The sequence below is a fragment of the Marmota monax genome, unplaced genomic scaffold (genome assembly GCF_021218885.2).
Source record: "Marmota monax isolate L192 unplaced genomic scaffold, Marmota_monax_Labrador192_F-V1.1 WCK01_AAM20220418_F8-fsc00007, whole genome shotgun sequence".
In the NCBI taxonomy this organism is placed as follows: domain Eukaryota; kingdom Metazoa; phylum Chordata; class Mammalia; order Rodentia; family Sciuridae; genus Marmota; species Marmota monax.
Genome location: NW_026692781.1, coordinates 24,216,867 through 24,235,124, shown reverse-complemented (window position 1 = coordinate 24,235,124; position 18,258 = coordinate 24,216,867). Strand labels below are relative to the sequence as shown.

The 18,258-nt window shown below is 38.2% G+C and overlaps 1 protein-coding gene across 5 annotated transcripts in view; it reads right to left on the bottom strand.

The window, feature by feature from the left end:
• Positions 1-5,096: 5,096 nt before the first annotated feature.
• Positions 5,097-18,258, bottom strand: part of Myo1b (myosin IB) — a 171,244-nt gene continuing 158,082 nt past the window's right edge. For all 5 annotated transcript variants that reach the window (XM_046447331.2, XM_046447333.2, XM_046447332.2 and 2 more), the window contains 6 exons: positions 17,422-17,556; positions 15,315-15,421; positions 12,709-12,841; positions 12,000-12,152; positions 10,487-10,614; positions 5,097-5,370 (listed from right to left, as the gene is read on the bottom strand). In XM_046447331.2, the coding sequence (XP_046303287.1) occupies positions 5,247-5,370; positions 10,487-10,614; positions 12,000-12,152; positions 12,709-12,841; positions 15,315-15,421; positions 17,422-17,556 (780 nt within the window). In that variant the 3' untranslated portion in view covers positions 5,097-5,246. The remainder of the gene's footprint in view (positions 5,371-10,486; positions 10,615-11,999; positions 12,153-12,708; positions 12,842-15,314; positions 15,422-17,421; positions 17,557-18,258) is intronic.

Genomic DNA, 18,258 nt, shown 5'->3' with positions numbered 1-18,258 from the left:
ATAAAAATGGATCACAAAATTGTAGTCTATCCACATGATGAGTTACTATGCAGCCAGGAGAATAAAACACAAACAAAAAACCACATAGCTATATGCAGCAAATGGATGAATCTCATACTTATGTTGACTGACAGAAGCCAGGCAGGAGACTACATGTGTGACTCCTTTTAAAGTTGTATATAACTTTAAGTAATCTTTGTGGGAGATTATAACTGAGACAGAGAAAAGGATTTCTGAGTGCTGTGTTGGGAATGTGTGTTCTGGGTGCTAATAGTTATGTGGATGAGTTCACTTTTACGTGCACATTTCTGATGTCCACATCATTTAAAAGTATAAAAGGCTAGGGATGTGGCTCAATTGGTAGAATGCTTGTCTTGCATGCACAAAGACTTAGGTTCAATTCTCAGCAACATACACACACACACACACAACACAACACAACACAAATAAATAAATAAAATGCTGTTCTGGGATAGCTATTTTTAAAAAAGTATAAAGAGAAAGTGCCAGATTTGTTAACTGGTGAACAAGAAAAAAATAAAAATTGAGTTGAAAATGAGGTAAATAGTAGATCCTTGTTCTCTCAGTACTGCTAGGGTATAGGGTGGACATGGAATTGGATTCTGTTCCCTATTCCCTCCTTAAAACACTTAGAAGCTGAAACTGTTTTCCTTGGTTATAAAGTTAGACTTTTGTTGAATTTTATGGAACTGGGCGGAGGGGATCTGGCCACCATGCCAGGGGAAAAATTAATGAGGAAGATTGTGGCTTTGCTGAACTGTGATTAACTCCAGATTTTGAAAATGATCTTCAAACCAAAGAGAATGAGGCAAACTTTCCAAGATTTGGAGGAACCAGTTTCAAAAGCAATTTTCTCCTGTGTGGCTATTGACACGGAGCTGATGAGACCTGCAGCAAGGGCCAGCTCACGAAAGGCTAAGCTTCCTAGGGTTTTGCTGGTGAGAACCTGAGAACCAGAGAGCATGACAGAATTATCAAAACGAGAGGCAAAGAGAGCTCCTCTAACGATGGCGAAGAAACCAACAGAAAATCTCCAAACGATGAAGGAAACTTAATGTTATTTTTCTCACAGGAGCAAAGAGGAACAAGACTACTGCCCTTCCTTCTCTTCCCTCTCAGTTCTGTGACAAATTGCTTTAGGGAATGAGTGCAGTAGTGTTCATGGAGAAACAATGCCCAGCTTAAAAACGAAGGCTCTTAACCTGATGCATACTGGTCAAAACTTAGTGGAAGAATAGAAGAGGCACATGATAGAATCTACTAAATCCCCTCCCCCCCAGCAACACACATCTTTTTAAAGAGAGTATTTCTATTTGAAGCTTTCATCAAGCCTAGAAAGTATCAACCTATTGTATGAAAACTAATAGATATGAAACAAAAGTGCTTGTCTTTTATACTTGGCCTAAAAGAATTTTAAATCAGGCTCTGATTATCATGATAATGCTCAATTACATGAACTCAAGTTCTCAGCATATTAATTGAGATGATATGATAATAAAACAGTTCGTTTTCTTAGACTTCAGCCAAACCCTTAATACTGAGGATATGCTTGTGATTCTCGGAACTCTTGGCCTGGCTTTTTGCCTTTAGAGACACTCCATTATCTCTGGGGGCGGTGAGCAAAGGTATTCAAAACTTGAGCTGAAGTCTCAACATCTGAGTTCTGGGTCCAAGATTGTGAAATACAAAACTAACCAGTATGTGAGAGAGGAACTATTCCTACATTCCTCCCTTGTACCGTGGTTGCTGAGAATCAAAGTCAAGGGCAATTCCACTAATCACTCTGTACGCCCTGGCAACTACCAGTCTGATTTTTGATATTCATTATCTATTTACGTTTTTCTCAGCACATCAACTCTTAAGTCATTCCAAGGGTTCTGGATCTGGGTAATTCCTAGTCACTCCCAGACTAATCCAGGAGTCTACATCCTGGGTAACCAGGTCTTATAACTCCAGTTACTCTAAGAGGTCCCTCCCAGGGCTGCATAACCTAAGCCATTCCTGGAACAAGACAGGCTGTATGACCAGACCAAGATACACAAGAGTTCTGGAGTGTCATGAGTACCTTAACTCTATAGCATGACACTGAGAGAAATTCATAGATAAAGGTTATTAGTCGCTTGTCTACTGATATAGAGTGAGATCAGTAACCACTAATTGGGCATGGGGTTGGGGTTGGAGCAGTATCAGCAAATGCAGCCAACAATGCCACAGGCAGCTGGAAAGAAGCTCTAGGGCAGTGGTTCTTACCACTTGGGCAGAATCAGAATCACCATAGGACTTTTAAGATTAGTGTGTAGACTAGACTTCTGTGTGTAGCTAAAAAAGTAACTCTGTTTTTCCTACTGGTTCTCAAACTTTAATGTGTGCATCATCTGGAGATCCCCCAGCCCTCTTTGTTGGCAGTGCTGGTGAATGAACCCAGGGCCTCACACATGGGGCAAGTCCTGGTGATCTTCTTTAAAATGCCTATTTTCAGACCCTATACCTGATTCACTGGTATAGGACATGGCCCAGGAACCAGCCTCAGATATTTGCTTTTAAAATATTCTTTCTTAAAACAGGCTTTCCCTATGGTTTTGATCCAGGCTGACACTCATTGAAACACTGCTCTATGGGGTCAGCCATGGTTGCTCTCCCCGCAGTTCTAGTGTGGTCAGGTTACTACTGCTCTCCTTTATGGGGAATGTGAGGGATTCCAAAAGGACAAGTGGTACAGTCAATTTTAACTTCAGGATTCAGAAACAAGGTTTCATATCTTGCTTCTAAATTGAAAATCTCTAAATAATTGCCCTCAGCAATTACATTTTCCTTAATCGCTTGCTCCATGGAAAAGAAAGGAGGTCCTCACTATATGTATTCCCAGTATTAACAACTATAGGAAGGCACATTTGCAGCCTGGTACACAGAAAGCCTTCTGGATGAACTTCAGCCAACTTTTCCCACCAAGTAAAGGCAACAGCTCATGTAGAATAAGCTCCATGTTCCCAAATTATTGGATATTTCAGTGACAAAAACTATAAGTGACAAAAGTTATTAAAATAAAATTCTCACTTAAAATCTCTTTGTGGACATTTTTTTAAAATCCTTGCATAACAATGCAGTTTAAGATTATATGATTTCTCCATTGAAAAAAATACTTTGGAAAATATGTGGTAACTACTTGTGGCTAACTCACAATGAATAATCTGCAAATAAGATATCTGGGAAAATTTAACAAAATTTAGACCCACAGAACATCAGTCTTTTCCATGCTGACTTTCATTCAGGACTTTCATCCTGAAGCTCCCTTCAGGAAGCTACCAATGATGATAACTAGGGACCTGTGAATAGTTATAACACATCTATACCAGTGAGGACTGCCTTGGTAACCAGAGCGAGTATCTCTTCATGATCCTCCACTGGGAGAGAAAAGCAAGGCAACACATAACAGCTTTTGTCTGCCAACACAGGGGAAGATAAGTCTATAGTCTTATTTCTTTGCAAGCATTTGCAAAAAGTAGTAAAAGCAACTGAAAACAAGTTTAACTTTTTGCGGGGTGGGACAGGAACTGAGCAGATGGGTGACTGATTGGATGGAGAATTTGTATTTTACACCTTTTTGCACTAACTGGTATGTTGAACAATGTAAACGTGTTCCCTATTTAAAAAAAAAATTAAAACTACTCTCGGTCCCAAATTTCTATTCATCTATTACAGGAATGATCAATCTACCACTTTAGGTCCATAGTGGAAAAGAATGAAAACAATTTTATCCTTTACCTGCACCAATAAACACAAAGACTCCTGAGAATTTCTTTATGTGAGCAATTTTTTTTTGAAGTACAAAAATCAAAAGAAAATCCTTAGAAAATATTTTCGATGACTGTTTCTGGTTTATAAAAGATTAGTGAAATTCAGTTAGCACAGAGAACACATAATGTTTGGATTGTAAAGCCATTCTATGAGACAATACATTTGACACACAACATACGAAAATAGTTTGAAATACAAAAATACAGTTGTGATCCAGCAAGTGGCACCAAATTAGAACAATTTTATTATTTAACATGATACCAAGATATGTACATTATCCTCCCAAATAAGAAACAATTTGGTTTCAAAGTTTAAAAACGTAGTTTCCAAAATGAATCCTTATCGTAAATTTGAAAGGAGAGGAAAAAAAAAAAAAAAGCCCCGCAATTTAACACCAACTTACTTTTGATCCTTGACTAGAATATGCACCCTGTGCCAACCACCTCTCTCATACAAAAATGTATACTATAAATAAAACTTTCAAAAAAGATCTCGGATGTTTATTGCACATCATACTGAACGTCTGCCACTCTGTAAGAGGCTTTCAGCCTAACTTCATGTGTTAGCTGGGAAAATAGCTATTCAAATTCCAGTGAAAACAACACTGCAGATATTAACATACTAGGATCCTATATGATGTTCACCAGAAACAGAAACAGTCTTACCAGACTCCTTCTGTCACTTTTTCTAAAATAAGGACTTCTGTCTTCTACTGTTAAAAGTAATTACAGGAGATCCAAACAAATAAAATGTCCTGTTCAAATGTCAGTTTTCTTTTTTTCAAATAGAAAAAGATGGAGAGGGATTTCACCCAGTCATATTTATATTTCTTCTAGGACCAGCCCTTTTTGAAGTGTGTATTGTTTGTGATCCTGTTACAGGGATCCTACTAATGCTGTCCATCATTAGTTATTATTTTGGTCCCAGTCTTGTGAAACCTTCTCAGCTGTTGTTAAACCAGCACAAACCAGCCAGAATGCAATAGCCTTAAAAGTAAAAAAGACTCCTAATAAGTTTCTATACCATTTAGCACAGTGCCCAGCATAGAGTGGGCATTCAATAAATATTTGATAAATGAATGTACTATCTTTTAAGACCGTTTCCTACACTTACATGGGTTAATGATTTATGAATAATACGTTGATTTAGGGGTACACAAATCTAACATGGTAACTAAAGAGAAAACACATATGACATTAGAAACAGACACTGTTAGTTTCTACAATCCTGCCCCAGGACAGAATATGTAGTGAAGGGTTAAACTATTCCAATAATAAAAATTGATTAGTCAAATACTTTTATTTTGCCAAGGAACTCTAACAGTTAGCCTTTGGCAGTTCCCAAACATACAATGAACCCCAAACAAAACAAAACAAAACAAAATTGCACTATTACAAGGAGTCCATGAAAGCGGAGAGAGGAGGCGGCAGTTAGGGGACAGCAACTTCAAGGAGACGGTTGTTTTTTCGTTTGCATGTTGGGACACTCCCATTTTTCTGGCTGCCCTGAATGAACTTCACACATACTTTGTCCTGCCTGAACTGTACCAGGAACCTAGGAGAAAAGAATCAAACAAATTAAGGTATATACAAAACAGATGGTAATTACAGTAACATAAGATTTTGTTTTTTAATGGGATATTGATCTTGACAAGTATTACCCCTTCTCATTAACACCTCTTACTTAACACAGAATTGTATTACTGTCTTTTACTTCCAGTAGCCATTCAGCCCTAAGTAAGTGGGAGCTCATTAACTAAACATATTCCAACAAGGCAAGAAGAGCTGAGAATAATTATTTCCATGTTTCAAAAAGAAAGACCAACATGTTCTATCTCTGTCTTGCTTCTGGCAAAAACATAAACTGGGGAGGGGTCCGATTAAATTATCAACAAACTGAGAAATAAAACTGAGAATTTCAGAACAGGAAGGAGCCTTGAGACCCTCTCCAAACACTGGGTGTGCATATATTTCCTGCACAATTTTTGTCATATTTGCACATGTACACTATGTTAATATTTATTTATAGCTAAAACTATTACAAAGTAATAGTGACTATAGAATGATAAAGCCATGTCACTATGATCTGCCATTTAATAATCATTAAAATATTTATATAAAAGCCGGGAATGGTGGCACATGCTTGTAATCCCAGTAATTCAAGAGGCTGAGGCAGGAGGGTCACAAGTTCAAATACAGCCTCAACAACTTAGCAAGATCCTGTCTCAAAAAATGGAAAGGGCTGGGGAAGAGGCTCAGTGGTTAAGTGCCCATGGGTTCAATCCCTGGTACCCCCCCAAACAAACAAACAAAACAAACAAAAACCATACACACACACAAAAAAAAAATTTAAATTTTAAATTTTAAAACATTAAAAATCCATTACTGTACACCCAAAACTACCTCCTACCCCACCAGTGGTATATGTGATACATTAAAAAAACATATTCTAGTTCAAATCCTTCCTTCTGCAGACCAGCCGGGGACAAGTGACTGTCTACAAGTTTGTTGTTTGCACCTAGCATTGTGAAGGACAGCCAGCTGTATAAAATGAGGGTCCTGCTCTCAGGGACCGCATTAGAGTAGCACAGCTGGACCAGGTCTTCCCATCTCAAAACCATTGACTTTTCTCTCTACCACATCAATATCCCATAGCAATGTTTTCTCTGTTCTCAGGGAACAGTTTTTCTGGGTTGCTGGCACATTACTAAGTGAGTAACAGGTATTTGGCAGATCACTCCTCATGGCCATCCATAGCAGTAGCAAGGACCTGAACAATTTCATTTGGATATGTCAACTTAGTTTCGTGGTCTGAAGAGGCTGTGTTTTGCAAACATCATTTCTGGAGCTAAATGACACGAAAGCTTCTAATTCATCAGTTGCTTTACAAGGATAGCATGCTGGCCTTTCAAATGGGTTGTTTCTTTTCAACTTGAAAGGACTGAAAGAAGAGCTGTAGTTCCACGTTTTCCTATCTGAGATATGTTTCTGGCCTGTATGCTTTTATTCATGTGCCTCAAAGAAAAAAAATGTTCAAAAAATTCAATAAAAATTCATATGCTTCAAAAATCAAATATTTTTCATTTTTATTTTCAACGATCATATGTGGTGTGTTCAATGTGTAGGACCTTCTTTTCCTATTGAATTTAACTTACATTTAACATCTCCATGTTCATAGCTCATGACCAAGATTCATATTAGAAATATCAACAGCTCAAAAGTGTTGGGGACCATGTATACTGTTCCTGGCCACTTACTTGTGTTAACTCAGCTGTAACACAATCTAAGGAGGCGATGACTACTATTCATCTCCATTTCAAAGAGGACAAAACTGAAAATCATGTTCCAGCAAACAGTTACATGGAATGCATTATTTTGCAGCATTAATACAAGTTAGAATTTCAAAGTAAAAACAACATAGACTAGTTGTTTGGATTTAATATATTAAATGATACATATATTTAAAATATTTGGTAGAACAAATTCACTGTTGTTTTCACTATATTCAGGACTTCATTTTTAGAAATTCTGTACACCTGCAGGTTATCCTCAAAATGCAATGTTTACCAACTAAACCGTTTGTGAGTTTAAGAATTAGGAATCTGGGGTTGGGGTTGTGGCTTAGTGGTAGAGCACTCGCCCGGCATGTGTGAGGCACTGGGTTCGATCCTCAGCACCATATAAAAATAAATAAATAAAATAAAGGTATGTGTCCATCTACAACCAAAATAAAACATTTTAAAATTAAAAAAAAAAAAAAGAATTAGGAATCATATAAAGCGGTTGAGTCTCTCAATGAATTCAATTCTCATTTCTACTTGGGCAAGTTAAAAACTGCACTAAGATTGGACTGCCTTCCTGAAGACCAATGTTCAGTTTATCTATAATGACTGCAGAAACTGGGCTTGTTAGAATCACTACTTCTCCTTCCAAAAACGATGTGACGAGGAAGGGGTTAGTCACTGAACTGCAAGCTCTTTTTGACACTGCTTCTCTGCAGCTGGTAAGGAAATGGAGTAAAGTCACTGTCAGCTGAAAACACAGACCCAGGCATCCCTGACCAAGGAGCTCCCAGGGTTTTGAAAGAGCTGCACTGGAAACTTCTTCCATCAGCTGCTTTACTTTTATCAGAACACCCAATCATTAGGAACCAGAGGAGAGGAGTAACAATGTTGTCATGTATCTGTGGTCTTCACGTGGCCATGCTATACCATCAGAATACCATACGCCTCTCTGACAGGCAGAGTTCCTGATGCCCAGAAGTGAACTCATCTCGAAAGCATTTCCTGAGTGATGTGCCTCTGCACACAGCCCAGGAGATCCACCAGAGGGCTTCAGTGGTTGACTACATTTGGGAAACACAGTACATTACATCTTCCAAAGCCCCTCCAGAGAGTCAAAGTGTGCAACTAGATTTCAGAGGTTCTGAGAAGTCGTATGGTAAGACTGCTTTTCAATTTTCACCAGAGAACATTTCTTTCATAGCACATTTTCCTTAACATTCTTTAAGAGTAGTGTTCTTAGAATATCAATATAGGAAGTGCTTAAAAGTACCATCCTTTGAAGTCTGGATTAGTTGTGATTTCTTGCCTCTGTACAGATAACCCTATTAATGCCATGGGCAACTATGAGACTGCTTCATCCATGTATCGAGGGGGAATATATCAATCTTTGAAATAAATATGATCTCATGATGAGCAGGAAATGGCAGGAGCTACCAAGCCCAGAATCCCAAATTAAGAAAAACCTCTACCAAAGGGAGTTAAAAGCTCGAACATGCCCTGACAGGTTAAAACTTTAATTAAATTGGAATTTAATCTGCCATTATCTTTTTTTCCCTAATATTCTTTATTTTGTTTTTATAAGAAAGTAACAAGTTATGTAGTCCAAACATCCATTCCCAGTGTAGTGTACCCATAAAGCTCCATCTCCTACCCCATCAATATCCCTAGTGTTCAGGGAGAACTGAGGATGAACTAAAGATATCATAAATCCTAACATCACTGAGAGTGTGATTCACAGAGGGGCTGAGATATGTATAAATTTATTTTAAACAAAAACAAAACAAAACAAAACAAAAACTTCTTTTAAAAAACTGCAAAACTCTTGATTTTTTTTTTTTTTTTTTTTTTTTTTTTTATTATTGGGATTGAACCCAGGGCCTCACAAGTCTCAGGCAAGTACCCTGACACTGTGCTACATCCCCACATCCCCAGCATGAAAAACTTTGAATTATAAAATAAAATCTTCAGCAGGGCACAGTGGTGCATGCCTATAATCCAAAGGTGCAGGAGGCTGAGGCAGGAGGATCGTGAGTTCAAAGCCAGACTCAGCAAAAGTGAGATGCTAAGTAACTCAATGAGACCCTGTCTCATAAGATACCAAATAGGGCTGGGGATGTGGTTCAGTGGTTGAGTGCTCCTGAGTTCAATGCCTGGTACTAAAAAAGAAAAGAAAAGAAAAAAAAAATCTTCCTATGTTATCTGGTTATCTAATCTTTCTAACATATGCAAAGAAGTATATAAGTTGTTGGTGAATTATTAATATTATTAATAATTGTTATTATTGATAACAAATAATCAGTTAAGTATTAATCAATTTAGTCACTCAAATTCATTCAAACACCTCACATGTGTATATTTAATATATGGCGGGATGTCCCATCCTATATGCAAATAATTAGCCTTTACAATTTGAACATAAATGTGAAATGAAGAAAAAGCAAGTTTTAAATTTACACCAGTCTTTGCACTAATACCCCCTTGTTAACATGGAAGGCCTTTACTCCAACTCTAGTTACCAATGTATATTAAAAAAAAGTCATCTCAAATCTAACCATTCAGAATCTCCCTGGCCACTTCTAAACCCCTCATCCCTCAATATCTACTTCTGCAACAAATGCCTAATGCCTAGCACCCAATCTGTTAATACACTTTGTTTTCCTTCAAATTACGCTCAGAAGCTGGCTATTTCTCACCATCTCACTCTAGCTTAAGTCACATCACCCTTGCACTAGACAGCTCAGAGTCCTGCTTCCATCCCTGCCTCCCAGTAGTTACTGTCCACACTGCAACCAAAGCCATCTTTGAAAATAAATCAGATCCTGCCACACCCTTGCTCAATACCAAATAATGGTTTCTCATCATCCTTAATAAAGTCTCAACTTAGCTCAGATACCAAGATCTACATGTGTAGGCTATGTTTTTCTCTTCAGGGTCTTCCTACCTTCTGCTCTGCTACAAAGTTTGTTCCCATCTCAGGGCCTTTGTACCGGTAGCTGCTCTGCACTGTAAAGTCTCTCTTGAGATTGCTGCCCAGCTCGCTTCCTTTCTGGAGTCACAGAATCAAAGAGGACTCCCTGACCTTCTTGTTAAGAAGAATACCCTCTGACTATTGCTTTTTTCCCTCTACTACAAGCACCCATTACTGGCCCAAACCCTGCCACCTACTTATTATCTTATCTGGGTATCTTCTTCTTTCCCACTAGAATGTCAGGTACCTGAGGTAGGGACTTGGACAGTGCCATCCACTGCCTGTCCTTTAACCAAAACGAATACTAGACACATACTGGGTACATAAGTAGCTGCTGTATTAATGAATGAGATCAAAGAGCTGAACTAAAATTATAAAACTAAAAGCAAAAAGGTGCATTAAACAATATATGAACATACTCATCAGAAATTTCAATATTGAGCTTCTGGTTGGTTTGGCTGAGAGTTGTGCGATACAGCTTGGTGGCCATTTCAATCAGGTGGTCACTACTGAAGAGAAAGTCTCCTTTACTAGCTGCTTCTGAGCCCTGAAAGGACAAGCCAAGAGTCAGAGATAATTAAAGACAGCTGAGGAGGAAAATGTTTACAGGGTTGGCTGAAAACCTATTTACAGTCTCCTTAAAACTTCACACACGGGAGTCCATTTCCCCAATGTAAACAGTAAGGACAAGAGCCGTACTTCTTCCAACTGACCAGGGCACTTGAGTAAGGTTATCTGATCCCTTGCTACCAAAGCTGGTTGACAGACCAGCAGGAGCATCCAAATCATGTGGGAGCTTGTTAGAGAAGCAGGATCTCAGCTCTGCTACAGCAGCCACTGAATAAGAGTCCACAGCAAGATCCCTGGGTGGTGGGTCTGCACATTCAGGATCAGGGAGCATTGACCTAGCTTATGACTCAATCTGAAAAAGCTATTTAAAAAACTCCTCAGTGATTTGGTGGAAAAAAAAAATAACAACAATAACACTTGCAACAAATATCCTACAGTAGCAGCTTTCAACCTAAGCTGCACAAGAGAATCATCTGGGGGAACTTTCCCAAAATAGGATGCTTATGTTTCATTCTGAGGGTATGGTCTGAAAGTCAGCATTTCTTAGAGTACCACTCTGCTTTAATGTGTACTTGAGGTTGATAATCACTGTCCTGTGACTCAAAACACCCCCTTTATGTTAAAATGCATGGTGGGGAAAACAGGCTAAGGTAAGCTTTGGGGTTTTTCTGTTAGGAGTCGGTCAGTGTCACTATATTACCTAGATGCATAACCTTAAACATGATTAACATTTGTTGACATTTGTGTATTTAGTAATGATATTATACATGAGAGGTACTGTGCTAAGCACTTTACATACAGTATCACTTAATCTTCATAGTAACGCAATGAAGTAGGGAAATTATTATCCCCATTTTAAAGATAAGAAAAATTGAGATGGCTCATGAAAGTTAAATGACATGGCGACAGGCATCACAGTTAATGAGAACAAGTCTAGCTACTACACTTAACCATTCCTTTCAAGCTAGGAGGTCCTGGTTAAGCAGACAGTATGAACATTAGAAAACCTTTAGGTCAAAATTATTAGGCAATGGTTTTAATGCAGTTCTGTCCTTTGATAAAAAAACAACAAATCAAAAATGAACAAGAAGACATATGTAAGTTGGTATGCAGAATAAAGAACAGGAAGAGACATAATTTAAAACATCAAGTGAGCAAATCAATAAAAGTGACTAACCTTATTCAATTATTGAAAAACCGAACATGAGATTTTATACAGGAGTTAACATAGCCAAAATTTGTAAATCAGTAGGGAGGACATCAGGCAATAGTACTAGTCTGATGGGAAAAATTTTAAATCCATGGCTGAGAAATTGGACAAACAGAGAAACACTCTCGTTAAGTCATTAGGTGAACTTTTACCTCCTTGAGGTGGACAGCGAAGAAGCCGTCATTTTGTGAGCTCATCGATACCTTGGTCACATCCACCAGGGGAACCTCTGACTTGATTTGTCCAGACTTTTGATCAGCGAGAAGGAGATTATTATTTGTTAAGAGGAAAATTCTGGATGTACTCTAAAACAAAACCAAAAGAGATGTAAAACCAGTGAACACAAACACCCCCAAATGGTCCATGAGTTCAAAGCATTAGTTATTTGCAGAAATGCACATTTTATTTCATCATCTTTCAGGAAGCATCTCTATGTAAACTGAGAATAGGTCAAAGGACATAAATAACATACTTAAATTCATAGAAATTTCAGAGAGTAAGCAAAATTTTGCCTAAGCCTAAAGGTGAGGTGAAATCCCCTCAAGTTAACTCCACCGAGAATATGAGATGTAAATATTCTGGGGGGTTACTAGGGATTGAGTACTCAGGGGCACTCAACCACTGAACCACATCACCAGCCCTATTTTGAATATTATTTAGAGACAGGGTCTTACTGAGTTGCTTAGTGCCTGGCGATTGCTGAGGCTGGCTTTCAACTCACAATTCTCCTTCTCAGCCTCCGGAGCTACTGGGATTACAAGCGTGTACCACCACGCCAGGCAAGATGTAAATTTTAACATTCAGAAAACTAAGGAAGACTGTCTTGGGGGCCTCTCAATTCTTCAAGGTTAGCATTTTTACCTTCCCATTTGCACGGTTAATTTTGTTCACAACTTCAGCAATGATGATCTTTTCTTCAATGGAATCTTTGAGTTTCTTGTACTTAGGGTTCTTGTTGATTTCCAGGTAAGCTCCTTGGAATGGTTGCCCAACACTAAGAAGAAACAATTCCTGCATGTTAGAAATGGTTTCAATGGAAGTACTGTGGGCAAAAGGAAACAAGTCAGTTACTTCTAAGGAGTACCTGACAACTTCATGAAAAGTAATATCAATTTATTTTGTATATTTCACTTGCACCTGTCCTAAACGTTAACTTGAAAATGAAAACTTAAAACCTGTTTCAAAAATATTTTAGATGTGATCACGGCATTTGGTAGGTAGGATTTTGATAAAAATCTTATCTCATGGAACAATCAAGATAGAAATCACTAACAACGAGGGCCAGACTCAAGTACATGGCCTCGTGTGAAGGAAAAGGCAATTTCTTCTAATCTGTTAATATAAAGTTAACAGCTGCCCACAGAAGCTTTACTAATGCCTTTAAATAATATGTGGCACTGAAAAAAGAACTGAAATCATTCCTATCACCCTCTCTAAAGAGAAATTTCATTTTCTCACAGAGAAGAAGAAAATCAATAAGGCTTCTGGGGAAGAATGGATTTGGCGTAATCACTACACAGCACTTAGTACACCATGTAGCTCTGGTTTTAAATAGGCAAGGTATGAAAGGAAGGCCAGCTGAGATGCCTAGAATGTGCCTCCAAGTGGTCAGAGTGGCCAAGACCCACATTCAGAATCAGAGCAGTTTTCTTTCAAACATATTACTCTGGCAAAGGTATAACCCTGCATGTGTCACTAAGATGTCAATTTCCCTAAAGACTGGGGTGACTCTCTTAGGGCAGTTTCTTCAAAGACACCAAGGAAAAAACTGCAGCTTCAAGAGATCTACCAGCTTCATTTTGAGCTATTCAATTCTGGCAGCGTGCACACACAACTTTAAATGCTTGCATCGTGGGTGGAGGATCAGGGAAGAAAAATCCACGTAGGTGGCCAGTGCTTCACAGCTCCTGGGATATGAAAGGCCAACGCCCATAGGAGCTGCTGTTTCACAGAGAGGTGGGAGGGCTAATTATTCCATGTCTCCCACTGCTTGTGGTGTGAGAGCACCACCACCGTCCCTGAAAACTGACAAAAACTACCCAAAAAGAACTTGGCTTGAAGTGAACTTTTTTTGGTGTGTTCCTATTCAAGCATGTTTTAAATAATGAAAAGTGCTAAGAGCCTGCTAGTTTGCCTCCTCAAAAATGTACTCTCCGGCCTCCAGTTTCTAAGAGTCATCTACAGGGAATGTTCATTAAGAAGGTGACTCTAAGGGTATAAAAGGAAAGTTGAATGGCATTAGTTGCCGGAGAAAGCATCCAGACAGTTTTTCTGTTGAAGCAGGCTTCACAGAGCAGGCACTTGGGACGACTCCGGATTCAGGCACTATGTTGGACATAAGGGAGTAAGTACCAGTTGGAACAGCCACATCAGCTAACAAGGAAGCTGTGCAACTTAAAATATTTAAAGCCAATGAGACCGGCAACTTGCATTCATTTAGTCCTTTAAAAAGAAGAGCTTTCGGGGCTGGGGCTGGGGCTCAGTGGTACAGTGCTTGCCTTGCATGTACAAGGCACTGGGTTTGATCCTCAGCACCACATAAAAATAAATAAGATACTGTGTGTTCATCTATAACTAATATATATATATATATATATATATATATATATATATATATATATGAAGAGCTTTCAAATAGGCATGAAGATGGAGACAGTATATGAAATACATGTGAGTATTTAGAATAAAAATGTTTTTTTTATTTCTAAGTCAGTCTTTAGGAGAAGTTAACAAGTTGTTACTAAAACAAGTTAGAAGATTTTTGGCTTGAAATTATACAAGTACTTTTTTATAAGTGCCAGATGAAATTAGTAATTGTGGGGGGAAATGATGGGTGCAGGATATATACAAATAATCAGATAAGCAGTCTTCACCAAGGACTTCACTTGCCAAACTTGCAATTGTGTTCCTTCTTTTTCTGAGTATGTGGTGTTGATAATAAAGCAGCTGAACTTGCTGCACAGGCTACTGAAGTCATGACCGATGAGTTAGCTGACCAAAGGACACCACAAACCCATGCTTATGCAACACCCAGAGACTAACACACTGTTTCACTTTTGTTGATCTTATGAATGAGTTTCTGACCTGGCTTGTTAGGGCAGGAAGATTGGGATGGTATTTACAACATATTGCAAAGAGAAATCTGAAAATAGGAATTTAAATGCAAGTTTATCTTAATAGCCTATATATTTTTATTTTATATGACTTCCAATTATTCAGTAAAGTATGCAGGCTAATGTCAACAGAGTAAAACCACCTGTAATCTCATTTCATCAAAGAATACTGTGGAAACTATCGCTTAAGTGTGTTTATGTGCACTCACATCCAGCTGATTAGAAAATTATACACATAATTAATAATTGTTCATCTAGTACTGAAATCAAAACTTCACTAGAAAAGACCTTCATATGTATTGGAGAACAAGTTTTAAAATATTGATTTTTATGGGTAAAGCAAAACCAGAATACCTAGATGGGTATAAAGCCTTCTTATCCTTGAAGAGCTCACTGGCTTCTAGTTTCTCTTCATAAATAAGTTTCTGCTGGTCTGTGAATTGGTCCCTGTATTTTTTACACTGTGAGATACGAGGAGAAAAACAACAAAAAAGAAAACATCACTTATATAAATGAACTTTTACTTTTTCTTAAATATGCTAAGTTAATTTAATAGCAATAAGAATAAAAGTGAAAGTGAAAAAAACATTCATTTTAAGAGGCCAAAACATTTTTCCTTCCCGATTTTTAAGAAGTTAGTTTTGGAAAAGTACAAAGGCTATTATTTTTCTTGTAGAATGTGGAATACTTCTTCAAAACCCACCAGGGCCCAACTGGCATGTGCCCTGTGAGGGGCAGACTCATCCTGCTGTGATGTCAGTCCCTAAGGATCCCGGTCCTGAGGCTCAATTCTTTAACAGAGACACAAAGCAAAAAAAAATCTGGACCTCACAACCCAGTGCACACATTTACATACACAGAGGATGACGAAAAAGCTTGTCAAAACAATATTTAATTCTGCATGTTGTGTACTCTGCTATTTTCTATTCTCTACTTATATTATTTAAAAACCCTGGTAGTAAGCTATTAAATTGATTTCAAGATCCACAAATATGCTATGATGTATAGTTTGAAAAACACCAGAACAAATCCTTCTACTTCCACTTTACAATGTGCATGGACACTTGAGAAGTCCCCCTTCATCCTGACCCTAGGGACACAATGAAAGGAGACTGGGATGGCCAGAGAAGCAGGGACAAACTTTTAAGATGAATGTTCCAAGACATTCAGTTGGAGGTGAGGGGTTGAATACCACCGCTGAAATAACTTCATGCAAAAACATTAGCATTGCTTCCAATTCTTCCCACAGAAAGGCTCCCTTCAGGAGGAAACAGGCTTCTCAACCCCCATCTCCTGTCCCAGGTAGGTCAGGATGGGGTTGGGAGGGAAGGGCAGACCCCTGCATTAGTAGCTCCCTGTTGTTCTTTCTGAAAATAATTTCTATGTTACACTCAATCGGGGAGATGAACAACTGAGAAGTTGTTGAATCTCTATTACAGAACAGAACTCATGATTCAGTTCCATATGTTGAGCAAGTCCCACCTGTCAGGCTAATTAGCAATAATGTCACTCTATACACATGTGATTCTTTTACATAAAGGACAAGGCCTACACTGCTAGGCAGGAAAGAGCTGCCTAGAAAATATATCCACCCATGATTCCTTGACTAAATATAAACTCTTCCACCTAATGATTTTATTACATCTGATAATTGCATATATTCAGCATTCCACATACCTGGTTAAACCAAGTTTCTGAAATAAAGTCAACATCTATAACAAGTACTCCATGTACCCCAACACCTAAATTGCACGTTGTGCTTTCCTATGAAATTAGAGTACTAAGATATAAGGCAATATAAAATAGATTTTCAGCTTCTCTTTATTTTAGGTAGAGGACATCTTGTCTTTTAGGGACTTCAATGCCTTTTTCCAGTCAATCCAAGTGTTGTGTTCATAAGTGGATTGTATGTATTCAACAGATCTGATAAACTCATACAACTGTAGGATTTAACAATCTTGTTTGAAGACATTAAAATTTCATAGTTTCTATTTCCTGTAATATCTTTTCATAGGAAGAGAAAAACACAAACTGGACCACTTGAAAGCAACTGAAACCTAGAACAAAAAGTTGGTACAACCTTTTGCTCCTCTAACCATGGCCGAGAGGAGACCTCACAGGCTTTGCCTCGGCTGCTGAGGGAGCCCCCAGAAAGTCAAGTACAGCGAATGCAAAGTTCAAGAATACCAAAGTCCTCAAATAAGTCCCTCTGAGGCAAAGGAAGAATGTGTTAAAAATTTGATTTTAGGGGCTAGGGTTGTGGCTCAGTGGTAGAGTGCTCATCTAGTATGCATGAGGCACTGGGTTCGATCCTCAGCACCATATAAATATAAAATAAAGATATTATGTCCACCAAAAACTAAAAAATAAATATTAAAAAAATTTGATTTTACATAACAGCTGTCAAACACTCGAAATATATAATAAATCTCTGAAGAAATTCAATCATGACATTTTTTACCCTCCACAAGTGGAAAATTCTTTTTAGTTCCTTGTGAGTGGAATCCAAGAATAGATAAGGTCTGGATGGCCAATTCTTGTCTATTGGCGATAAAGAAGGCATCTTAGTTTTCATTTCCAAGAAGTATTTTTGTACCTGTGTTGGGTTTGAGAGAAGATACCAGATGAGGAAAATATTTCAGAAAAGACACTGTTTTACATGCTCTATGATCAAATGACCCTCAGTCTTCAGTAGAATTTATCAAGTTTTAGCTCATAGAACTTTGTAACTCCTCTGGGAAGTCTCTAGTCCATTCTTTCATATCAAGCAGAGAAATCTGAGCTCTACCAAATGGTTAATAGAAAAGAAAACTAACTCAAACAGTCACACGAACACTAGTGTTAACATCAGCCAACACTATGGAGCTATACTGTCAAATAAGTAGGTACTAGGTATGTGTGGCTATTTATATTAAAATTTTTGGAAATTCAAATAAAATAAGATAAAAAATTGGGTTCCTAGTCACACTACCACATTTCAAATGCTCCATAACCTCATGTGGCAAGCAGATACTTTATGTATCTCAAAGTTATAGAACATGTTCATCACTGCAGAAAGTCCCGGTGGACAGCACTGCTATAGAGAACACATGGTCCCCAACCTAGCAAAGGTTCAGCTTGTGTGTGTGTGTGTGTGTTTTTTTTTAAACTTTACCAATGATACAAAAGCAATGTAGATTCAGTAGCAACTATTCTTTGAGTTCTGGTCTTTTTCTGGACTAGTGACATGTGGCTCAAGTTTCTCGAGATGCTGGGCAACAGTAGTGAGCACGGCATCCAGTCAGCCGTGCAATCAGGA